Source organism: Artemia franciscana, chromosome 15 (genome assembly GCF_032884065.1).
Source record: "Artemia franciscana chromosome 15, ASM3288406v1, whole genome shotgun sequence".
NCBI classification, from domain to species: Eukaryota; Metazoa; Arthropoda; class Branchiopoda; order Anostraca; family Artemiidae; genus Artemia; species Artemia franciscana.
In genome coordinates, this window is record NC_088877.1 from 21,991,561 (window position 1) to 22,018,776 (window position 27,216).

General features: G+C 34.7%; 1 protein-coding gene across 1 annotated transcript; it reads right to left on the reverse strand.

Moving 5' to 3' along the window:
- Window positions 1–367: 367 nt before the first annotated feature.
- Window positions 368–19,401, reverse strand: LOC136036190 (UPAR/Ly6 domain-containing protein crok-like). The gene is made up of 3 exons (XM_065718266.1): window positions 19,293–19,401; window positions 7,433–7,594; window positions 368–1,909 (listed from the first exon to the last, which is right to left on the reverse strand). Exons 1-3 carry the CDS (start codon window positions 19,351–19,353, stop codon window positions 1,680–1,682), a joined length of 453 nt encoding a protein of 150 aa, XP_065574338.1. The 5' UTR covers window positions 19,354–19,401; the 3' UTR covers window positions 368–1,679.
- Between the last annotated feature and the right edge of the window lie 7,815 nt (window positions 19,402–27,216).

Sequence of the window (27,216 nt, forward strand, 5' to 3'; positions counted from 1 at the left end):
TTTTTTTATTCTTTAAATGCATATGAATTTGACGTTATTACAATGATTTTTTGTTTAATTAAGGCTCAAGAGCACGGTAAGCCGAAGGGTGCAGCGTCCTGCACATGACCCACGAAAATACTGCTATGCCCGATTGGTAGGCCTGTGCCCCACCACTGCCTTAAATACTCATTGGCCGAAAACTAACTTGGATTAACATATGTCTAGTTTTTCAGCACGACAGAACACTCATTGGGACTACTAGCATTTTTCAAATTCATTACATCCCTGTTGATAATGTTCAGGCTTCTTCTAGTTTCCCCTCTTATTGCTATAGCGTTCAAAGTCGACACTATACATAGAAAATTTTATCTAGATTAAAAAAGTATTATATACCTGAAGGGTCTAGAATTTATTAACAAGTGAGCAAGATAAAATACATAAAAGGCACATACATTACAACTGACTAAAAACATATATGAACGAACTGCAAAACATTGCATTTTACTGTTCTTCCAGGCAAAACCCATAGGGTCATCTAGAGTAGACATGAGGGAGTAGCAATAAACAGAATTAAAAAAGTCCTCTAATTAGCTACCTGATTATCCTAATATTCACATGCCCTCTTATGGTGTTTTGTGGGGCATAAGTCAAATTCTGAGAACCGTTGATTCTAATTAATGAACACCATTGAGGGATGATTGCATCTAATGACATCTATATACAGACCCAGATTTACCAATAGGCCCGGGCCTAGGAGCGCAAGAAATAATCACTGAGTGATTCTTTTCAACAAAAAAAAACTGGGTGAATTTCCGGGGATTTCCCCGAAAATCTCACAAAAACGGAACGGCAATACTAGGGCCTAGAAGCATCAAAGCTTCAAATTTGGCCCTGACTACAAAAAAATAAATAAAAAAAAATACAGATTTATCATGAATTCCAACAATAATATTAAGAAAGTATCAAACCCTCTACACAGTAACGCAGGATAGAAGAATACTTTTTGGCCCAAAATACAAATTTTACACAATGACATGGCAGAAGTTTTTCCATTTAACAAATATAAACAGTTATTCAAGTAGAAGCCGTAGTGGAATTCAACATCTTTGGCAGCAATCCCAAGTAAGCTTTGTTATTTAAAATGGTGGAACTTCTTTACTCAGGAAATTGCTTGATGGACGAATACCACTTTTGTAATGATAAATTGAATTTCACATGCATCATCAAAGATCATTTTTTTTTCAAAATTAAACATATTTCATGCATTTTTGCAATATTTTTCTAATACTACATACCTCCATGCTCTCTCTCTGTAAGAAAAATAGAAGAAATAATGTAAGGATTTTACTACCCCAAAAGTGCTATGATATTTAAGTGGAAAAATCGAAAATGATTTTCACTTAAAAACGCACAACAAAAACACTACTATACAGATAGGGAACATCGCTTTTGCAATACTTCAGTTCACAATGCCCCTTACAAAATACATAAACAAACTGAAAAAGGTAGGCCTATTATTATTCACAATACAAAGCAGTACAACATTCGGACAGTTAAATGGACGGAATTCAAATAGACTGAGATTTTAAAACACGATTAGTTAAAATAAAACACCACATCAATCAATCACATAAAATTCAAACTGAACATAAATTTTTATGTATAACAAATAGAAATGGCATTGTCAGCAGAGCATCTTATCTTCTAAAACGCGTTCCCCGTAAAACGTATACAACCCCCAAAAAAACTAAAGGGAAGAATGGGGCGAAACTCGTACCACTATTACAACCATCTTTACTGTTACAGGTACAAGTTTCTGTGTAAATGTTGTACGTTCCAGTTCGTTGAATACAGTATCTCTCATCTCCTCCTATTCCTGGCTCTCCTAGCCTTGCACAATCTCGAATATATCTCCAATAGCCGTCAACTGGAATAGAAAATTCAAACTGAGATCTAGTTTTTAACTGTTTTTTTTTATTATACCGTAGTAGTATAACCCCCTCCCCCAAGAAAAGATTTCAACCTGTGTACCTTTTAACGCCATAACAGCCCGCCGCCGACCCATGTTCCTCAATGGATTTTGTTTTCTAACTTTTAATATTCTCACTGTAATGTGTAAAACAGTTCAATCAACTTTTGGACAGAAAGAGTAAGAAACCGAAAAATATTCCCCTGGTAGGCATTTTCCCACTGGTTGCATTTACAGCATATACTACGTTCATTAGGTTAAAGTCTTTGAAACGTCCCGTTGGTATATATTTATCTTATCTCCTATAAAATAGATATTCCTCATGAGGACCTATGTTCCTCAGTGGATTTTGTTTTCTAACTTTTAATATTATCATTGTAATGTGTAAAACAATTCATTAGAAACCGAAAAATATTCCCCTGGTAGGCATTTTCCCACTGGTTGCATTTACATATTCGTATCCTGGTTGTTATGGCAATGATCACGCAAAAAAGGATCTAATTCAAATAGAAAATTTACGATTAAACTCATCGTATTGGAAACAATATCGGGCAGGTTTTCAGATCCCGACCAAAAACTCTCGGGTACTGTAAGTACTGTACGTACGAGTAGCACCTGAACGTCTATTTTTTGTCTTCATTTATTATTTTTTTTTTACCATATGAGTTTTTTTCTAACACAGTTATCTTAAGTTTTCATATACTCGAGTAATTATTATTCGAAAGCTAAGCAAATCTAGTGCCCTTTAATGCACAAAAAATGAGACAATGGCGTATTGTAGTAAAAAGTTCCATGAAAATACAATTGGTCGGAAATGGACGAAATTAGACGGCTAATACTTGGCTACTTAAATTGTCGAGTCTCAAGCCCGGCAAGTGCTGATTATCAACCGATCAGAGACATAAAGTTGTTCCCTCCTTCCAATAAAATAAGAAGTCCCTTAGACTAGGGGCCGATCCTTGGAAGTTTAAAGCCGAGTGGACAGTCGATTGAAAGTTTCAAATGAATCAAACATATCAGCCTTTGGGGTCATGTCACAATCTGAAATTTTCCTTGAACCTTTAGACTAATTTGACCAAAAAACTATAAATAAATTTTGATGCAACGCCATGGGTGTCCAGGTGCAGAAAAAGGCATGGCAAGAGGTTGTTCGTCCTCCTATCGCTTTGGGCACTTAAAAGACCACTAGAATTTTCAACTTCCAATTAAATGAGCCCTCTCCCAAAATACTACGACCCCCTCTTCCCTAAGAAATAGCCAGCAAAAACAAAATAAAGCACGGGATACACATTGCCCTTTACTTAGTCGACGCTAGTGCATTGATTCTGAATTAGATGACAAGTAAGTCAACACAGCAGCGTTGACTTTGTAAACAGCGATCCGCCTCTCATATGTTCTTTCGCCCCGCCCTCAGCAAATAGGAGGGATGATCGTAGAAACTTGGGAAGGGGGATAACGTTGAAAGTTTCAGAGCCCTTTTCAGGTCTAAAACCGCTCTCTACCCATACCCTTTTTTGCCCATCCACTGCCTAGGACAATTTATGGCCTTCAATTACATCAGACCAAAGTTTCGAGACAGCTATTTCACCCAAAAAATCAGAAGTTCCGAAAAATTAGCCCACAGAAGGGGTATACTCCGTACAACCCCACTGGCAGGGCCCTCCTAACGCTATAAATGTCATATTCGAAGCTTATTAAAATCAGAATCATGAGCTGAACATTTGGATGCATAAATTAAGCCCTTAGCAACTTTAAATCCCCCTCCATCGCCAATTTTTTCGAGAAAGGTATGCATGCTGCACATTATTTGGACAGCCATCATGCAATTGCTTTCAAACTTGCAGCTTGACTCCCGGACAGCAAGGTGCAAAAGCAAGCTAAGTCCAAGATACGGAAATTCAGCAACACAAAACAAACTAATTCCTGTTTAACACAGTAGCAAGCTAAGTCCAAGCTTCGAACAAATCCGGCACCCAACTTGAAACATCTTAGCAAAAAGGAAAGTAAGGAAGTACCTTGTTTAAATCGCACACGTGCAAAGATATTCAATCTGTATGATTAAAAGCGCATGGATCCTTCCAACAGCCCTCCTCTTTTTCACTGCCAACTCTTTAGAGGAAAAGTACGCGTGTTACAACTTATTTTAAGCAGAGTTTAAGCCTATTCAGGTACAAAAATTGTACCAGGTGGGGTATTTTTTCGGGAGAGGATAAAAAAATTACGAAGCACACCAAATATTTGATTATATGCATTTTTTGTTAATTTTTTACAGGTAGGACTACAGTTTTTTACAGGTATAGTCGAACCTTATAACTCCCACTGGATGTCGCCTTGCTCACCATCATCATCTCTTCACCCGAATAATAGGAAATTTTTCTTCATCAGTCCACTTGTCAACTTATGGTACAAGAACCTTAAACCAATAGGATATGATAACACTGATTTCCATAACGCATATACCATCTCCAGCTTTTGGAACAAAAATTAAGAGGCGGATATTCAGATATGTACACCACTTCAGAGCCTCAACTATCTTCCGCTTGAAATCTGAACGCTTGGAAATCCTTCAAGTAATTTTAAACTGTCGACTTTTACAGTCCAGGTGCCAGGAGATTTTAAAGTTTCAGAGTATGTGATTCCCTAAACTATTAACTTTTGATACCTACTAATCGTAGACTGTAACGGTCAGAGGCCAGTGACGTGGTGAAGTTGCCACCCCCCCCCCAAACAATTTGGAGAAAAATTATTAAGTAACTTTGAAATTGTAGCTCTTTATAAGTTTCGACTTCATAGGGATCCATTACACTTCCTAATATGTTCCGCAATAACATTTATACAAATATACTACCTTCAAAACCTTATCATCAAGTAAATAGGTGAGCCTAGTTAATGGCGAAATTGCAAAAATGTAATGTGCTTCCGGTTTCGCCACGTTTGCCCAGGTCAAACCGTTTCCCCTGATAGGTAATGATCTTTTACTTCCTGAAATCTATCCGTTACAGATGAAATTTTCTTGTTTCAAAATGTTCAAAAATGAATATGAATAGTATTCAAATAGATATAAATATTATTAATTATTCATTGAATACACCCTCTATATGTGCAATTAGGACAGAAATGGAATTGGTGAAAAACAAAAATCATTGAAAACAAAAATAAATTTTCATTGAAAAACATGAAAAGAAAATAAGTCTAAGTGTTTTTTTTTTTTTTTATTACAATATCCGTACTGTACCTAGATACGTCAAATTAGTTGTAGTTTAGTCGTAGAAGTTAGTAGGGGTGAGGCATCAGCTCCAGAAATCATTTATTTTTTAATTTTGTACTTCCACTCCAATTTAGCTCAAAATTCTCTTATTTGTAATTGGAACGCCCAATGAGCGCTATTAATGTTCTCTTCCTGCATTTTGGATTCACATACTAACCAATAAATGTAGAACTGCCTCTATGTGCAATACCATGCTGACTTCAAACTATATTCACTTTTCTAAATATTTCTTTTTACCAGAACCAAAAAAAAAGAATTGACATAAATATATTGAGGATTATTACTGTTATTAGTCACATTTCACATAACGCCAGCGCTACTTGTGTGACATTATCTCTGCATCAAAATGCTAGGAATAGCTCCAGGAATTATTAAGTTGTTATCCAATATTTAAATCAAAACTTCAATATAGCTCAAAATTCTCTTATTTGTAACTGAAACGCCCAATTAGCGCTAAAATGTCCCATTCCTTGCATTTTGGATTCTCATACTAACCCATGAATGGTGAACTGCCTCTATGCACAATACCATGATGACTTCAAACTATTTTCACTTTTCTAAATATTTCTTTTAACCAGCTCCAAAAAAAAAGAATTGACATAATTGTACTGAGGATTGTTACTGTTATTAGTCGCATTTCACATAACACCAGCGCTACTTTTGTAACGTGTATCTCTGCATCAGCATGCTAGGAATAGTTATAGGAATTTCTTAATTGTTTTAATTTTGTACTTCAAATATATAAATCGAAACTCCAATATAGCTCAAAATTCTCTTATTTGAATCAAATAGAATCGGTTTTATTTGCACAATCTCTCGTAGTCATAAAACTAAATGGCGCTTGTACTTACAAAAAAAGATTAAATCAACAATTGTTATACTTTGATACAAAGAAAGGGATGAATGAATTGGAAAAACGATTTGTGCGTGAAGGAGGTGCTGCTAATCTGTCAATGTTCTTTGACCTAGTATTTCGATGTTTCACTAAAACTGGTGGTAGTATCGATCTGTGTTTATCACTTCTGAGAAGACATTGGCCAAATTCAAGGATCAAACTGAGACGACGCTCTTGAAGAGAGGGAATTTGTAAAGTGGATAATGCTAACTTATATTCAGTAAAAGCATCGCACAATATGTACTTGAAACGCCTAATGGGCGCTAAGAAGGTCAAATTCCTTGCATTTTGGATTCAGATACTAACCCACAAATTCAAGACTACCTCTATATACAATACCATGCTGATCTTTTCCTTTTCTAAATATTTCTTTTAACCAGCTCAAAAAAAAAAAAAATTAAAATAAATGTACTGAGGATTATTACTGTTATTAGTCGCATTTCACATAACACCAGCGCTACTTTTGTGACATTTATCTCTGCATCAGCATGCTGTATGAAAAATCTGCTGCAAATAGGATAAAAGTGAATCCAAACAATATATGTATATTTTTCTCACAATTCAGAAATTTTCTGCTCACATACAAGCAGTACCAACCCATGCTCTTTACATATTGTTATCAGTTTTAATATGCAGCACTAGAAGATCAAGCTTTGCTTGGTGAAGGGAATTTAGACATATAAAAAATATTCAGTGCCCCCCTCTCTTTTGAAAATGTATACCTCCCATATCCTAATTTGCACAAAAAAATTATGTGTAATTTTTCTAGATTTTCTTTTTTAACAAAGATACTAATGGGAACGTAATTTTCAAACTCTAGGTTTCAATTTTTCCCATACGATTGGCAAATTTCAACTAATGTAAGGTTTCTACCACAGTGCTGCCAAGATTTGCCCAGATTTTCTGGATATTCTTTATCAAACAATGCTTAACAATAAAGTTGATAACTCATTTTTTGGAATACTTTAAATTAAAAGTACTGTTGGTATTTTAAATGTAGAAAAATCTCCAGGGGGGATTCTCAATAGATGAGAATTTCACAAGGGCGGGGGTAAATTTGGCTGCAAAGTTTTTTCACTGAACAACACCCTTTTCTATTATTTTCTTTATGAAAAATCAACCCAAAGCGTTTTTTGGGTGCTACGTGGCACTTCATGATTGCCTTATAAAGCCCGGGGGGGTAAGCCAGACTCCATAAAAACCATCCTGATCCTGCAAATCCTCCATGTCTTGATTCCTTACATGGATTCTTGTTATTTATCCCATCATTATCCCTTAGTGATTCCTTCAAGCCTACCATTATCGTTTAATATCTTACCTTTCTGTCTTATTTTCCTACAAAGTGTGGCTTCCAGCCCTGGAAGATTAGGATCAATTGGTTCTTGACTACAATCAAAAAACGGAATTGATGTGTTGTCAAATGGATCAGCACATTTCGGATCTTCTAATGATCGACACTTCCAACATTTCAAGCTCAAGCCTTAAAAAAAATTTCATAAAACTTAACAAAACTCACAAGCATTTGTACAAATTATGAAACTGGGAACTATTTCCCAAAAAGCATAATAATTTCTATTGTTCATAATTGCATACAGATACAATCCTTCGGGAGGAGTAGAGGGCTTTTTTGGCAAGGTAAACGAAGAGATTATTTAAACCACTATTCTTTTAACTTTCTAGGTCAATCTAGAGTATCTAGGTCAGTATATGGGATGACCTCCCCCTCCCGTGTGTGCAAGTGAGCTATTCTTGTATATATCCTATGTGGTGAAAGATATAAATAGTCTCTTACAGAGTTCAATTGTGCACAAAAGCCAAAATACCTCATAAGAAAATTTGGCAAAATAGAATTCACAAGGTTTTAACTCTTTAGTGTTGCTAACTTCAAAACAAAAGGATTTTCAATGAAAAGCAGAAATGAATCTAAAATTTAAAAGTCAGATATTAGTGTATCTGATATGTGTATTCTAAAACGATCAAAAATTACTATGAATGAAGAAACTAAGCCCAAAACAAACAATAAACCCATTTGTATAACAGTCATAAATCACTCCAAATAAAGGCTCTACTACTGCTCCAACCCCCAAATTAAAAATAAAGACTGAATGGGGACGATTTAGGAGGGGACAGCTCGCCACATATCCGAAATAGCTTCTATGTTTTAATGTTGCTCCTTTCATTCGGTGGAAAATCTTCATTCGGTGGAAATTTTTTTTTAATTTAACGTCTGGTAGCTTTTCAAATCATCCACAGGCCTCACCAAGATATGATGTAGGGTACTGGTCCCATAAACCCCTGGTTTATTGCTGTTAAATTGTATTTATCAATAATTTTATATTGATTAAAAGCATTAAAGTGTTTCTGCTTTAGAATTATAATGTTGGTTTGTAATACAAATTGTGGACGAAAATGAACTATTTAGTCAAAATTTTCAAGGATAGTTGGGCATGAAAATGCACTCTTTGAAGCATCCCCCCCCCATATACATAAATACAACAGGCCCTCCTTCATCATAGCTGATGTGCACTAACACCTTCTAGTGTATAATTTTATGATACATGAAGCAAATCAATATCATATATATATATATATATATATATATATATATATATATATATATATATATATATATATATATATATATATATATATATATATATATATATATATATATATATATATATCAGAAAGATTTTTCTGCAATAACAAGGGAGCCATCACCCCAAAGCACAATTATTTAGGCTTATTCTAACTGAAGGGAGATAAACGATTAATTCCTACCCCTTTCTATATTTAACCAAAGGCATATAGAGAATTAGACAATCTGGGCTTTGAAATACGGCTCTTTTGGACAACTGCCCCTCTGCAAGATGACCCACTACCCTTCCTTCGTTACAGCTGATGGGCTATAATGAAAATCACTATAAATAATTTTGGGGAAATAGAGGTGAATCTACTTAGTTAATTCAAGGATTGAGAGAAACATCCATATTGGATATTTGTCTTGCATAGACAATATGACTCTTCAGTAAGAAATGCGCCACATTACCTCCTCTGAAACTGGAAAGCTCAATATATACTTTTAATAGAATGGCAATCTGAGAATTTTCAATCGATAGCACTTTGTTCTCTTTGGAGCAAAAATGATTGGTGCTACAAACTGCCACTTTTCTGCAGGACGATCTTTTTTGTCACCTTAAAAGGACCCTACTAACTTTAAGCTTTCATTCGAATGAGCTCTCTCCCAATTTTCAAGGACCATTGGTTCGATATGATCAATGGTCGATCTTTCGATACGATATGTGATACCTATGTAAAATCCTTGTTCTTTCTAATTAATGAGAATGAGCAACTTAAAAAAATTTCAGAATACAGGCATTCAGAACGGGTTAGATCACAACTAAAATCCCCTTTGATAACACATCAGCAACTCTAGAAGAGGAAGCTTCTCACAAACCCTGCCATTTATGTTCCAGGATACAATTGAACTGCTACGATTAATGTTCATTTCTTGCAGAGGCAGCTACACTGTTATGGGTTTTCTCAGACAACAATTTCCTATTTTCAGGGCAGCAAAGCGAATAGCAGTTATGCCTATTCGACTTACAAGAGACACAGCTAAGGTCCATTTTGCACAGAGAATCACATGAGCTCATTTGCCCTAACTAAGCACAGAGAGAACAATTCATTGCGTTCATATGGTTTTTGGCCAGGTGGCCATCAGCTTTGTGACACCTGAAACATCTCCTGGGAAGGAACAGAAAAGGCTCAATTCTGTGCACTTTGTATCCTATTTTTTATGGGTTTGTAATTGCATAATCCAGGTCTGCTTGATCATGGAAGAATACCTTGAAAGTCTATGAGTCACCAGATTTTTCTGCCTTGCTACACTTGAAAGAGCACTGATCATTATGAAATTCAGGTGGGATGTGCTTGATACTCCCAATACATTGTTTTGAATTAATACTCACAGCTGCTTCTTGATTGGATACCTGGACTGATCTCGCTATCTTTTCAGCTAAGGGCTTGTTGTTTATGAGTACCTTAAAATCGGATCTATTTTGTCTGACCTTGATTGTTTTCTTATCCTGAGTTGCACCATATACGGAGTCAATCCTGTTTTTACTTGCTTCTGCTGTAGATAATGACTGAGTCAGATTTTTTTTTACCACTCCTGAGTCAAGAAGAGGAGGCTTGCCACTGGGTTCTTTGCTAGACTCCTCATGAATGCCAAGTACAGGCACTTGGTTAAACTTATCCAGGGTCTTATCAACTTTCTTGCGCATTTCTTGAATTTTTGATACTACATACATTCTGGTTAATTCTGAGGGAGCTGGAACCTCTTGAGGATCATAAATCACAGATGTCGGCAAGGCTTTTTGGTCCTTTGCACATCTTGTCAACATTTTTCCTATGTCAATAATTATCCTCCTCTTTTTCATGATGAACACATATTTCATCATATTCGGATTCATCATACAACACTTTTTTGTTTCCAAAATCACATCTTTTTCAAAGAGCATAACACATGATTTGATTAGCGAGTCAGATTTTACCCAGTATAATTCAGCACCCAATCAAACTGAGGGAACATCCATTTCCAATCCCAACTCAATATCATAAGAACCAGATACCAATAAGCAAGGGAAGCATAGTTTCCTGATACCTGATCCCAGCAGGGAGGTACTAAGGAGGTACAGTTTAAAGGTACCATTCCTGGCAGGTATGACAGCCCTTGTGACAAAAAAATCCCCTCTTCTGCTTGGTTTTTAGTAAAATTGACAAAAAGGGTTCAACAGTAATAATTAGGTCCAGTCAGGAACTATAATCCTTTGAAACCTGTTTCTTCACTGGCATTAGATTGTAAAACTTAATAATTCAATGAAGTTTGTAAAATGTCCATTTTTAGACAGGTGTGATCTCTTTGAAATCTGAAATAATATATATATATATAGTATATATATATATATATATATATATATATATATATCATTATATTTATGACCCATCACAAGAAACTGGGTAGAAAAATGACCAAAGATGGGAAGACTTCTGGCATTCAGTAAAGAAATCACAGATATGTTCCTCAATAGCCCCAGCTGGGTTTACCAATTGATACTTTCTTTGCAGAAAAGAGTTGCTTGTCCAAGTTGGAAGCTCCATTAAATACTATGCAAGTTTAAAATAAAGGTGATGAATTTGCTTTCTCTTACCACAACTAAGAAAAGACCAAACAGGAGCAGGTGCAAGTAAGTGAGGAACTGTTAGGCTATTATATAACTGAGGAAAGTGAACTCTAGTCAGATAAGGAACGTTTGAAACCAGGGAGGCATACACCCCCTGAATCCTACTAGCATAATTTTTAATTGTCAGGTTTACAGTTTCTTTCAAGTTTGCTCCAATAGGCATACCCAGGTAAGTAAGGCTGCTAGCAAAAGGAACCTCAGAGCAAGATATACTCATCAAATTTCTATTTCCTTCATAGTTGAATGGTTGAACAACTGTTTTATCAGTATTAAAGCTCAAACCAATGTGTTCATACTATTCTTGGTGAAACTCAAAAGTACAAAACTCAAAAGATTATTATATATACATCTAAAATCCGCTTAATGTTCGTCAGTTTTCCAGTTTCCAAAGTCTCTGTATATTTCATACAGTACTTTTATCTTAAATTTCTCCAAGATACATAAATATATATATATATATATATAGATATATATATATATATATATATATATATATATATATATATATATATATATATATATATATATATATATATATATACATGTTGGCCAACAATGACTATCTTTGGCAATCTGCCCCAGCTATCTCAACTTTTCTCTCTTGGGTACCCAACACAATCTGCACACAATTTCTCTGGAAAACATCTAGCAAATCCTCCTCTGTCTTTTGGAGCACACACTCTCCAGGACCATACTTGACCACTGCCATCACTATAGTTTTCAATATTCTGATCTTGGTTTGGAGACTTATCTCCCTATCATTCTAAACGTTTTTGACCATGGGAACACACTGGGCCTTCTCTATTCTACTTTTAACATCTTCACCACACCCACTATCTTTACCAAAAATACTACCTAGGCAGTGTTGGGAAATACTTAAGTAAAAGTACTTAAGTAATTACTTAAGTAAAAAATTTGAGTACTTGTACTCTACTTAAGTAAAAAATTTCTAAAGTACTTAATACTTATACTTAAGTACAAAATTGAAGTACTCAAGGGTACTTAAGTACTCAAGTACTGTCTTCATGACACAGAAAAATTATACCGGCATGATGCAGGGCAATGTGACAAAATGAACTGCCTATATATTAGTGGATGAATGGATTTTAGTCTTTGGGAAAAGCGGCCCCAAAATTTCAAAAAAAGGATGCTATCATGGCAGAAGTACCATATATATTAAACAGAAAGTTTTTTGTGATAAATGGAAAAATCACCATTTATGGGAATTTTCGCCCCATCCTTCCCATTATGGGGAAGGACGATGCAGTATCTGCCACATGCAAAAAACTGCCAAAACAAAATTCTGAAGAGTCACATGGATACAACAACAAATTTTCACAAACATCTCAAGGTGAGTTTGTCCATCCTTCTGTTTACCAGGAGTTTACTGAGCTCAACAAGAACAGTAAGAACAAAAGGAAATCAAGTAGCAAAGAGGCTAGCGAACTTTTAGGCTTACTTTTGGGGTCATCTGAAGCTGAAGATAATGAAGATAATACTGGCCCTGATTACAGCTCGCCTTCTAAAAAGTTAATGGAGATTTCTTTGCTGCAAGACTGTTGAAACTGACACAGTTAAAAGTGAGTTCTTTGGTACTGGACTATATTGTGACCCCATATGATATGTGACCCCTGTACACTGTTGAGAAGCCGTCGCTCAAAAATTTGATAACAGGTCTTGCACCTTATGCAAAAGTTTCAGGAAGAAAAGCTTTAGCTGAGCAAATTGAAGCTAAGTTTGTTGAAGTACAGAAAGATACGGTTCATGATTTTGAACTCAAAAACTACATTTTGTTGACAACAGACATTTGGTCTACCAACAACAAAAGCTACTTGGGAATGACTGCACACTTTCTCAATGAGGATTTGAAATGGAAATCTTGTGCCCTTGCTTGTTCCTGGTTCAAGGGCTCACACACTTAATTAAAAAATGAATGGTGTATTTGCCAGGTGCAAAATAGCAGCCGATAAAAAGGTATGAGGAATTTGGACCAATAATGCCTCTAACCTTAGTAAGGTATTCAGAGAATACACGATGATTTCCGATGAAGATGTTCAAGTCAGTGATGAAGAAAATGAAGATGAAGCAGGCCAGAATGGCTCATTCTCTTTTACAAACGTTGGAAAGATATTCGATTCTCATGATAACCCTGAGTATTTCTAGCTTCCCCCACACTTCAGGTGTCAGCCACACACTTAACCAGCTTGCATTCACTGATGCTGATCAAGTCCTCTGTGATATTGATGTTGCATATAAGAGGCAGTACCATACCGCTTTTTCAAAGTGTATTGCTCTCTGGGATGCCGCGAATAAGATTTCAAAAGCTGCTGAGGCTGTGAAAGAGGTATATGACAACAAACAGCTTATAAGACCTATGGTAGCCAAATGGTAACATTTGATGGATTGTCACAAAATTGGAAAGTTTGCTGGCGTATGTGATGCTTTGCATCTTCTCGTGATGTGGAAATTCTTGAAGAATACATGAAAATTATGGAGCCAGTAGCAGTGGTATTGGACATTCTTCAGGGGGAGGAAAAATGCTACTTCGGTTCTATTTATCCTACAATCATAATGCTTGAAAGTAAGCTCAAAAAGCTGAAAGATTTAGCGAAAGTCAACCAGCCTTTGGTACATGCTTTACTTGTGGGTCTTGAAAAAAGATTCCCCACGATCCTGGACGAGAGAGTTCTAGATGCAAGAGACTATGTTATTGCCATGGCAAGTCATCCTTTCTTCAAATTGAAGTGGTTTCCTGATAACCAGAAGGATGTACCAGTTCAACTCTTGTTTGACAAAGTGAAAAACGTCAAAGATTTCAGAATTACTTACAAGGCTTATAAAGGTAGCCTTTTGTCTGGAGAAGAGTACTTTGATCTTAGTGGTGAAGAAACTACTTGTGATAATTCTAGCAACCGTGAAATCAGTTCTGTGAAGGTGGAGGTTTTGTCATATATGAATGAGAGGCGACAGGAAATGTATGTGCTCAAGTATACCCAAGGATAATGAAAGTTTTCAGGAAGTACAACTGTATTATTCCTTCACCTGCACCAGCAGAACGACTTTTTTGTTAGGTGGTGGAATTCTTACTTGAAAAAGAAACATGCTTGGAGATGCTATGTTTGAAAAGCTTCTTCTGTTAAGGAACAATTAAGAGATTACGCTAAGTTATGATGAAGCCGTAATTAATGTTTTTTGCAAAAATCTTTTTTTTATATCTTAACTGCAGTAAAATTTGATTTTTTGTGAAATCAGTTGATTTTTTTCATGAAAACTGTCAGTTTTTCTGAAAAGTGGTCGATTTTTTGTCAGAATCTTGCTTATCTTGTCGACTTGGAAAGGAAACGAATATTAAAGAAGTGTTGTGCATGTTATTTACTGTAGGTAAAAAATTAGTACTTAAATACTGAAGCAAAATTGAAATACTTGACTATTTAAGTACTGAAGTACTTTTTCAAAAGTACTTATTACTTAAGTATATTTTTAGAGAAGTACTTAATACTTGTACTTCAGTAAAAATTTCTCTGAGTACTTGGTACTTGTAATTAAGTAAAAAAAAAGGAGTACTTGGCACAACACTGTACCTAGGTAAGAAAAGCTGTCTACTTGACCAATCTTATTGCTGTCCAACATCACTTATTCATCTTTACTTATTCCTAGTCTTAGCAACTTAGTCTTCTTAGCATTAATTTTCAAACCTATTCTAGCAATGTGAACTCTCAAAAAATTCATTTATTTTGCTAACATATTTGTCTTGGATGCTTAAATCATCAGTAAAATTTAAACCTAGGACAATTTTATGTCACCAATTATTTCTGTGTCCTCCCATTGCCTTTGCTATACTTCATAGGACGAAGTGGATCAAAATATTCCATACAAATAGAGATAAGTTCCAACACTGCTTAACTCCTGATTTAATTATTTTAAATAATACTTTTTGTTATCTACAAAAGCATGTAGATGCAGCAGTTTCCTTTAAAATGAGCCATTAAGCAGCTCTCTATGGTATTCCAGTCATCAACTAGCTGATGAGAAAGAAAAATGGAATAAAAGATGCTTCTCTTGCACAATTACAAGGTTACAGCAACTTTCTTTCTTTTTCAAGCCAATGAACTTCACTTGTTGTTCAAGCCAAGGGGCTGTAAGAACCATCAATAGGGTTTTTGGCCAAGGCAATTTCAATGGTATACTTTTGTTTTGATCCAATGCTTCTCTTTGGGTCTTAAGGCTATTTCGGGTTATTATGGGCTGTGGAGCTACCATTGCAACCACAATGTTAAGGTATTGTTACACTAGACCTTTGTTGATGAGAACCAAACCCAGGTATATAATTTTTATTATAAAATTCTTGAATACAAGACAGCTTAGAAACCGTTTTATGTGAGCTCTAGCCTTGTTGCTTTCAGCAGCTTTATTATCTATTCTAAATCTGTTTTTCACATTTTCAAGCATTCTTTGCCTGTTTTTAATGTAATTGATATAACTCATTTTTTATATAGCATTGCTGCAGCCATGAGTGACAAAACTAGGTTTTCACAAAGATGATTATAAACAGGAAAAGCCTTTGGCCTTTTCTTAATTGGAATAGTAAAAACCAAATCACAGGGAATCAAGAAGCAACGTTAGTCAAATATGGCACCATATACCAAAGGAAGCAACCTTTCAAAAGATATTGTGTTACATTATCTTGACAGAAGTTAAGTGTGTGTTGCATCAGCATGCATATAATTTTTTACTTTAACTCTTTGCCTACTATGGGTTACAGTTTGTTCTTTATAAGATATCGACCTGAAATTCAATCCTGCTTTGTCAGAGGAGAGTCCAATAGTGATGTTTAGCATTATATGTAGTAATGTTAAAGAAGTGTACAAAAATATAAAAAACAAGTTTAATGAGCAGTAAAAAAAAGAATGATTTGAAATAATAAATAAATCCTCTTGACTAATTTGGCTTGATGTATGAGCATACTTAAGACTAAGAAAACTATGGTTAGGAGTGTTAAAGGAGTGTATGAAAAAAAAAAAAAGTTAAGAAGTAGTATAAAAAAAAAATTGCTTGAAATCCATAAAATAAATCTTTTAGAGTTAGAACATAGGAAATATTATGATTTAAAACAGAGACATCTGAGCAAAGAATTTACTAATTGGAAGTAAAATATAAAAAGCAATAGTAAAATGAAGTTGGGATGTCTTTCAATACATAACTCTTAACTGGACATCTAGTTAATTATCATATTTTTAATAGACCAGACTGTTTTGAGTGTAAATGTTTTATATTTATTATTGCTTGATTTAATAATTATTACTTGTGATTAAGCATTTATATTACGGGAAAAAGTATAAATTTACAGTAGAATTCAAGACAAGCTACTTTTTGATATCTTGGAAAAGGGTTGGGTTAGAAAAATAAATTTTTCAGGAATGGATCTGCATACTAAAGTATGTCCTGGAAAGAGTTTTGAAGTATCCATCTCTACTTCTTCTCCCTCTAGAGGGCACTGACCTTTAAAAATCTTTGAGTGATAAAAGTTAAACCATACAAAATAGATCTTCTACTTAAGTAATGAAGAACAAAAAAAATATTTTCAAATCTCACAATAGCTTGATTCTAATTTATGAGGTTTCAAAGATCTGCAAATAGCCTACATTTCTTATATTTAGAAAAAACTATTGATATGGCTTAAAATTCTCCTCAAATAACAGGAACTGCATTTTTCAAAACTAAAACTAGGGAAAAGAAACTTAAAATTAAGGTTTTGTCAAAATTAAAATAGGTATACAGATTTGTCAAATAGACAAATTTCTAAGGCTTAGAGATCAGAAGAGGATCAACACAGTAGCTTGAAAATACCTTCATGGTGTATATTTTGGCCTAGGATTCATTAGCCTACTAAAAGTTTCATTGGTTTAACCTAACCCCTTCCTAAGATAGCCAAAAGCCACTTGTCAAGAATATTACCAATTTCATTCTTAGCTTATACACTACATGCCTAGTTGGAGAGGCTAAGATGTGTGTTAGGATTTATTTTAGGATAACTAGATATGAAGATATTTTTTATTTTTTAGGGTTTTATTTATCTCTCTAGTTTGCCAATTCCTGCTTTCCTTGGAATCATTATTTCTGATGGAGAATCAGTTAGATAATTTGTGGCTAAAGCTAAATCAGACATTATTTTCATATTTCTATAAAATAGATTTTATAGATAGAGAATCAAAATGTAGATGTTTTTTTTCTATTTAGTTTCTGTCTTATGATTAACCTGTGTAAAGGATATCCAGCATGCCTATAGGCATGTTGGGACACTTTTTCAGGAATAAATTTAAAAACTAAAGTTTGTCCTGGGAAGGTTTTTTGAAGCATCTATCTCTCCTTCTTCTCTCTCTAGAGGGCCCTTTATAAATCCTTGAATTATAAAAATGAAACCTTGAAAATAGATCTATTTAAGTATGTAATAATGCACAAAGAAAAGTATTTTTAAATCTCACAGCAGTTCAATTCTAATTCATGAGGTTTCAAAAATCTCCAAATAGCCTACATTTCTTTTATTTAGAAAAAACTATTGATATGGCTTAACATTCTACTCAATTAGCAGGAATTGCATTTTCAAAACTAAAACTAGAGAAAAAGAAACTGAAAATTAAGACTTGGATTCATTAGCCTACTGAAAATTTCATGGTCTAACCTAACCCATTCCCAAGACAGCCAAAAGTTTCTATTCAGTTTAGAGCACTTAAGAAATGCTAATTCTAGAAGCACATTTATGTCTAGTTGACCCTCCTTCTCCATGGGGCACATTAAAAATGCATAAAGTGGGCTTGCTTACAGGTAACATTACCTATAGAGCAAAGCATATTAGTCCATGAGCCCTGCAGGCAGCAGAGTGAGGCCTGTATTCTATATTTATTTAATATACCTTGTTTGAGGTTTTTTTTGTTCTATCATTCTTTTTTTAATTTTATCACTCTCTGTTGAATAAATATAGAATACAGACCTCACCCTGCTGCCTGAAGTGCTCATGGACTAATATGTTTTGCTCTATAGGTAATGTTACCTGTAAGCAGATTACTTTAAGCATTTTTAGTCTCATTGGAGGGGGATTTTAGAAAGCTACAAAATGGATGTGCTTCTCTAATAATGACAAAGAAACAATAAGCAATCATCAGAATCTTGCTATATGCAGTAATACACACTTTAGACAGCTTGTGATGAAACTAAACATTTACCTTATTATTTTGGTAAATGTTATTATTATTATTTTGGTAAATTAGAATGAAGTACAACAAAATTGTTTTCAGCTTCACAACTTTGCTCAATCCCAATTTAGCCTATTAGGCTTTAAAGATATGGAAATACATTTCCTAAATTTTGAAAGAAAAAAAACATTGATATGGCTCAGAATTCTAGCCTACTCAAATAACAGGAATTGCATTTTCAGACCTAAGGGCAGAGAAAAAGCAACTGGTAACTGAAAAATAAGGTAAACTGCTGTTTGTCAAAATTTCAATAGCCTAGCTATAGAATTGTCATGTAGGCAAATTTCAGGGCCCTCTAGAAGGGGAAGGAGTGGAGGTAGGTACTTTAAAATAACTTCCCAGGATATACTTTAGCCTATAGACCATTCCCGAAAGTTTCATTTTCCTAACCTAACCCCTAGGCTAGAGCATAATTGGACATTAGCCTATTCTCATATTTCTATAGAATGGATTTTTTACATAGAGAATCAAAAGATACATCTTTTTATATTTAGTTTCTGTCTTATGAGTGGCCTATGTAAAGGATATCCAACACACCTACGGGCCCTAGTCTAACCTATGGTTTATCAGGGGGTAACTGATGATGTAACTGTGGGCCTCGGCTATTCTAGCCTAGACCTCTCTAAAGACCAATATGCTAGAATTTCATAGCCCATATTTTCAGCAAACACAGATCACATACCATGATCGACAGCGCTGAAATAAAGACATACTATAAAGATAATAGTTTCAACTTTCAACATTTTTGGATGTTTAAATTTGTTGGATATTCAATGATTATGGTGATAAATACAACACGGAAAATAGAGACCAGATTTTGCGGAATTTTAGATGGCGATATAACGCGGCGTACATCATACACGTTTAGTTTGTGGTTAGGACACATAGCCAACATTTAGGATAAGTTTGGTCTACAGAGTATTGTTTTTCATTAGATTGCAAATGCAAAGGTATTGCGAGTCTAAGCGGCTCGACATTTTTAGCTTATTAAACACCACCAACAAATTTTTAGTGAAGATGTGGGCAGGGGTGTCAGGCACTAGGGTACGTCCCCAAAATGTTTTCAGTCGGTCCGTAAAAAAAAATTCCCGTCATTTTAAATCGTAATTTCTTGGGAAAAGTAGGGTATAATGTATGTTGGTAATTCTAGTTTGTCAAGCCCCCAAAAATGGCCATGTTTTTCCTGATCGGCTTGAAACATATTGTTAAAATGAAATAAATATTCAAATGCGCAGAAATTTCTAACAATACAGTGCACTTTGGAAAGATAAAAAAAATTATAAAAGTAATAAAAGAATTCTGAATATTTCGGCTTTATATCCAGTATCTTATTTATAAACGAAGGTAAAGGAAAGAGAAAAAATACAGTAACTAGATTAAACAAATCAACTTAAAAGGGCGTATCTTGGGTATCCCAGGAACGGCTAAAGATATAAAATTGAATCTTTCAGGGAATATTTAGGGTGATATCGAACTAAACAAAAAGATATCCTGCGTATCCAGGTTGTCAAGAGGGAGCAACCGCGATATATTTGAAACAACTTAAGGGTATTAAGTATAAACTTCCGGGGAGTTTTAAGAGGGAGTGTTGAACTAAATCAAAAGATATTAAGCGTATTCAGGTTGTCAAAAGGGCAGTTCTGCAATATATCAGGAACAGCTAAGGGCATTGAGTTAAAGCTTTCAGGACATGCTGAGCTAAATCAAGGGACACTATGCGCACCAAGGCTGTTTAAAGGCATATCTCCAGTATCTTAGGAACAGCTAAGGGTAGTAAATTGAAACTTTCAGAGAATATTGAGGGAGGTGTTGAAATACAACAAAAGACACAATGTGACCCCTGGATGTTAAAAGGTCGTATATGTTATGTCTCATCAACAGCTAAGGGCATTAAATTAAAACTTTCAGAAAATGGTGAGAGGATGCTGAATTAAATCAAAATACTTTAAGCGCATCAAGGTTGTCAAAATGACAAAATTAAAGATATGCTCCGCGAGGGCCGACGTGAAATCTTCAGGTTTGGTATTTTGCTTTAAAGACGATGAAATGGAATTATGATGTTGTAGCAATCTCGTTCTTAAATTCTGGTTAGTACGTCCCACATAAGAGCTTCCACAAGTACATGGAATTTTATAAACCCCACTTTGTTGCTCTACGGAAGTCCGATCCTTTCCAGAATTTAAAAAACTTGCCAAAGTATTACTACCTCTTAAAGCTACCTTTAAACCATTATTTTGTAAAATTCTTTTAAGTTTTTCACTCAAACCTGGAACATATGGTAGAGAACAAAAGATATCTTTCTTTTCTGTTGTTTCCAGAATATCGACAGAACATTCTAGAAATTTTTTCCTTCTTTTCGAAAAAGTCTGGTCAACTAACCAACCCGGATAATGGTTACTTATTAAAATGTCTTTTAGGAATAATAATTCCTCCTCAATGAATTTTGGAGAACAAATTCTAAAAATGCGGTCAGTTAAAGATATGATTAAACCAATTTTTACTTGGCGGGCATGACCGGAGAAAAATCTGTTATTGTTAGTAGGTTTTCTGTAAATCTTAAAATCCAGACTATTTTCATTTTTTAAAAGAAGGACATCCAGAAAAGGAAGTTTATTATCCTCTTCTAATTCTATTGTAAATTTTAAATCCCCTCCCCAAAAATTAAGATGTTCTAAAAAACTTTTTAATTCCTCCACCCCATAATTCCATACTGAAATTATGTCATCCATATATCTCCCCAAAAATTTATGTTTTAAAAAATATGAATCTAACGCTATTGTTTCAATATTTTCTACAAAACAATTTGCTAATAAAGGACTTAAAGGGGCCCCCATAGGTAAACCATTTACTTGTCCGAAAAAACCCCCTCTGAATTGAAAAAAATAAGAGAACATATTGCACAACCTAACTAAACTCATAATTACACCGACCTCCAAAACTGTTTCACCACCAATTAAGTCCAAATTTCTTAGTATCTTTCTCTCAAGAAGAATTTCCGCTGCTTTTACATCAATACTCGTATACATTGACACTATGTCGAAACTTGAAATTATAGAATTTGAAGATATCTCAACTTCTTTTAGTTTTTTTTACAAGTTCTGACGAATTCTTAATGTAAGAAATTTGTGTAGACATGAGTGATTTACACAATGATGTCTACTCATGTCTACATGTCTACTCATGTCTACACAAATTTCTTACATTAAGAATTCGTCAGAACTTGTAAAAAAACTAAAAGAAGTTGAGATTTCTTCAAATTCTATAATTTCAAGTTTCGACATAGTGTCAATGTATACGAGTATTGATGTAAAAGCAGCGGAAATTCTTCTTGAGAGAAAGATACTAAGAAATTTGGACTTAATTGGTGATGAAACAGTTTTGGAGGTCGGTGTAATTATGAGTTTAGTTAGGTTGTGCAATATTTTCTCTTATTTTTTTCAATTCAGAGGGGGTTTTTTCGAACAAGTAAATGGTTTACCTATGGGGGCCCCTTTAAGTCCTTTATTAGCAAATTGTTTTGTAGAAAATATTGAAACAATAGCGTTAGATTCATATTTTTTAAAACATAAATTTTGGGGGAGATATATGGATGACATAATTTCAGTATGGAATTATGGGGTGGAGGAATTAAAAAGTTTTTTAGAACATCTTAATTTTTGGGGAGGGGATTTAAAATTTACAATAGAATTAGAAGAGGATAATAAACTTCCTTTTCTGGATGTCCTTCTTTTAAAAAATGAAAATAGTCTGGATTTTAAGATTTACAGAAAACCTACTAACAATAACAGATTTTTGTCATTTTTCTCCGGTCATGCCCGCCAAGTAAAAATTGGTTTAATCATATCTTTAACTGACCGCATTTTTAGAATTTGTTCTCCAAAATTCATTGAGGAGGAATTATTATTGCTAAAAGACATTTTAATAAGTAACCATTATCCGGGTTGGTTAGTTGACCAGACTTTTTCGAAAAGAAGGAAAAAATTTCTAGAATGTTCTGACGATATTCTGGAAACAACAGAAAAGAAAGATATCTTTTGTTCTCTACCATATGTTCCAGGTTTGAGTGAAAAACTTAAAAGAAATTTACAAAATAATGGTTTAAAGGTAGCTTTAAGAGGTAGTAATACTTTGGCAAGTTTTTTAAATTCTGGAAAGGATCGGACTTCCGTTCAGCAACAAAGTGGGGTTTATAAAATTCCATGTACTTGTGGAAGCTCTTATGTGGGACGTACTAACCTGAATTTAAGAACGAGATTGCTACAACATCATAATTCCATTTCATCGTCTTTAAAGCAAAATACCAAACCTGAAGATTTCACGTCGGCCCTCGCGGAGCATATCTTTAATTTTCCAAATCATTTTATTTTGTTTGAAAATGTTTCTTTGATTTCTAGGGACCAAGGTTTAAAGCAAACTTTCAGGGAAACAATCGAAATAAAAAAAATTCTATTCAAGAATAATTCCATAAACAGAGATACAGGTGAATTCTGATTGAACTCAATTTATGATAATTTACTGAGGTCAAATAAAGTAAATATCACTTCACCTAAGAGCTATGACATCTGTCCACGTAATACGTCAGTTAAATCTAATGAACCGGAACCGAAAAGGTCAAGGAGATTTGCCTCGGCTGTTGCATTGAAAAAAATAAGAGCAATAAACTATATGTAATTAGTTTATTAGGTATAAATTCTGTTTATTTTTATTCATGTCTTTTAGTTTTACTGCTGATGATGAACACTGTATATGTGTTCGAAATATCCAGTTAAATAATTTTATATTTCACTGTCAATAAAAAGGTATCATCCCTATTTTGAACTGTTTTACTTTCGTTAAAGATAATGGCTTATAGTAGTTTGACGCTTGAAAAAATTATTAGACTTAATCTCTGCTCACACTTTTCTTCGAAAAACTTCTTTTGTAGAAAAAGCTTTTTAAAATTTTTAAATCTTTTGGTTTTCTCTATAAAAATCAAAATTTTGGCTTGCTATTTGTATGTTGGACCAAATTTTGCAACAATTTTTAATAATAGTTGTACTATAGTGCTTTGGATTGATGGGTACTTTGATATTATTCGAATATATGGGTTGAAAATCTAAATACTCTTTTGGGTCCTCTAGGGCCGATGGGCCGATAATCCCCGTCATATTACAACTTTGAATGTAGACAAACATAAATCAACTTTCCCTCTCAAGGCTGTATCCAGGAGTGTGGGGATAGGGGTTTCACCGAACTCCCCCCAAAATGTTGGTGCGACTCTTAAAAACGTAACGAAAATGAATGTAAACCAATTTTTTATGCATTTTTTTAGTTTTTTTTGTATAGCCCCCTCAAAAATTTTGTCACCGGGAGCCTTATTTTTTTACCCTTTTAGTACTGTCGCTAATTCTTCCTCACTAAACAAATCTTCCTTCATATCCAAGGTATCACAAACTTTTTCATTTTCATCTATATCTTTTCCTGCAGCTGTATCTCGGCTTAGCGCATTCTCAAAATGTTCCACCCATGTTTCTTTAACTTTTTCCTTATCACTAATTGTGGCCCCATTTCTATCTTTAACTGGGACTAGTCTGGATTCACTACTCCCTTTCAATTCATTAACATACCAGCATAACATTTTACTACTATGCCGTCTAGCCGCATCTTCCAGATCCTCATCAATTTTATCCATGGCCTCCACTTCACATCTCCTCACTCAATATACATCCCATCATCCCTTGAAGGTTTCGCAAAAAGCTCTCCTATCCTTTAAATCTTTCCTTGCGACATTCTCCCACCCCTTTTGTGGGTGGCCTGCTTTTTGTTTGGCTTAGAAGCAGTAGTGTTCAAAGTACAAGCATTTTTTTTTTTTTACAGATCAATTATCCACGGTTTTTTTTAATTGTATCTACAATGTAGTTAAATACATTTATTCTAAACACATCTTCAGGAGATAATTGAATTTGTATCACTTATTTCGCCTGCCTTCTTTTTACTGTCCTTACTTGTTTTTTCCTAAAATCCATTTTACTGGGCATATCCTTAGTTACGTATTTCTCAGAAGAGGCTTCAATTTTTTCTATTACTATCAAGACAAGTGTTTCTTTTAATTCATTTCGCAGAGATTTCAGTCTTGGAACATGACCTGAGAATAGTCTGCATTTTTAGCTTTAAGGTTGTCACACAAAAGGGAATGTAATCTTAAAGATCTGGAGACAAATCATACCCCAAGACTCAAACACTTGGAAAACTACAGGTCTTCTCGTTCAACTGTGAGTCCAGGGGACTTGCCGGTCATGCGTCAATCCTAAAACACGGTAGTCTGCCTTAGACTCTAAGTAGGCAAGCCTATTATGCTTAAGTAACTTGTTCCCCTGCGAGTCCAAGCAAATTCAATCCCCCTTTTACATACAATTCCAGTCGACATTATTTGTCATGAGTTCCCCCTGGAATCTCGATCATCCCTTAGTTCCATGGCTATCTACCTTAGTTCTGCCCTTGGATGGTTGGATGTATGATAGACTATCTATCGACAAGTGAAAATGACATCATTTTTGTACAATGCTGACAAAGAATTATGCTAGCTTTGCCTCTCACTCAGACCATCCGTTATGGCTTTTTCTCCAATTAGTCATGGCTTGATGGCAACTTGATTTGAATTCAAAAGAGACCGAGTCCTTTGATTTTTGAATTAAAACCACGTTGCCATTAAGCCATGGATAATTAGAGAAAAAGCAATGACAGATAGCCTGACTGAGAGGCAAAGCTGGCCTAAGCCTTTTCCAGGATTGTATAAAATGATGAAGCATGTCTCATGACTTAGTTTCTGGCGTACTACTGTGTTTTAGGATTGACACATGACGAAAAAGTCTCCTGAACTCGCAGGCAAACGAGGAGACCTATAGTTTACCAAGTGTTTTGGTAAGTGACACGGGTAAACGGTGGGAGTAGCTATGACTCTCTTATTGGATAAATACTTGTGATTTAGCTTTTGGAGAGGCAAGTCCACCTAGAGTCTCAGGCAGGTTGACCAAGTCTTATTAATTGTAGTTTTGAAAAAAAAAACTCTTTCACAAGTGACTTGCATTAATGATATTACTACTAACTAGTACTACTAACAACTCACTGTAGTACTTAGTATCCTGAGGCAAACACAGCTACACACGCTCCTCCTCCATCACAGTCTATTTAAGGCCTCCCTATTTACATTTTCGCAAGTAGTTTTTGGAGAGGCAAGTCCACCTAGAGTCTCAGGCAGATTGACCAAGTCTTATTAATTGTAGTTTTGAAAAAAGAACTCTTTCACAAGTGACTTGCGTTAATGATATTACTACTAACTAGTACTACTAACAACTCACTGTAGTACTTAGTATCCTGAGGCAAACACAGCAGCACACGTTCCTCCTCCATCACAGTCTATTTAAGGCTTCCCTATTTACATTTTCACAAGTAGTTCCCATTTCCCTTTAATTTTCCCTTTCAACATCCTCTAACCTCATTCGGGGAAAACCTACTTTTGTTTGGCCCTAAAAGGCTGGCTGACAAGAAAAAATATTTAGAAATTTTGTAATGTTCTGTGCACTACGGACTGTACATGTTTTAGTCGAGAATCACTTGAAATGCACATTTTACGCATGTAGTGCATTTTCTCTTCCATTTGTCTGTTTCCGTTTTACAATCAGACTTTTCATCTTCATTTCGTTCAATTTCCTTGTCTTCCCTGTACTCACAAGATACAAATCCTCAAACACGTGAGTGGCATCGTCTTGGTGTATATATTTCCTGCTTACCCTGGGTCAAACAAACAACGGGTATCAATTCTTCTATAAATTTAACTTTATCAGCAGTAGCAATCAATGTTCAAATTTTGCATTACGTATTTGTTGGAAATCTGTCTTTGAATTCAGTAAAATTTCCAGGTTCGAAAAACGTCATGTCAAAGTACAAGCATTTTACCTAATAAATCAATTTTCCATCCTTCGTGTAATTGTATCTTCAATAGAGTTAAATACATTTTTTTATCTGCCAAATATTCGACTTTTGCCTAGGACCACTTAAAGGAGCCTACTCCCGAGTATATTAGTAATCAAGGGCTCGATATGATTATGAAAACTTTTCAGATTACCTGTAAACATTTGTTTTAAAGCTGTCACATCTATGAGTTCTGGCTTCCCTGGACTTATTTGATGAAATGCAAACAATAAGTCAAATACTTAACAATAAGTTAAGTCAAATACTTAACAATATTTAACAAACAATAAGTCAAATATTGATCTCCAAATTGTTTCCGCAAAGTTCTAGTCAAACTTTAACATAAAAAATTGGGGTTGAGAATTTAGCAGCTCTTACATTGGATAGTCTATTCTCTTTCAGTTTTTAATATCGCTCTTTGCTTTTATTTGAAAGAAAAAATGAAACCACACAGCAATATATGTATTTAAAGTATGCATACTGTACATATCAGCAATCAAATGTGTGACTAACACACAATATAAATTGATTGATCTCAAATCAAGTTAACCTCTAGATTGCTCTTAATCCAACCCCAAAGACTAAAAAGCTAACTAATTTAGACGTAGATTCAAGGTTTGGGAGAAGATTTAGAGAGGGGGCGGGGGGGGAGTTAA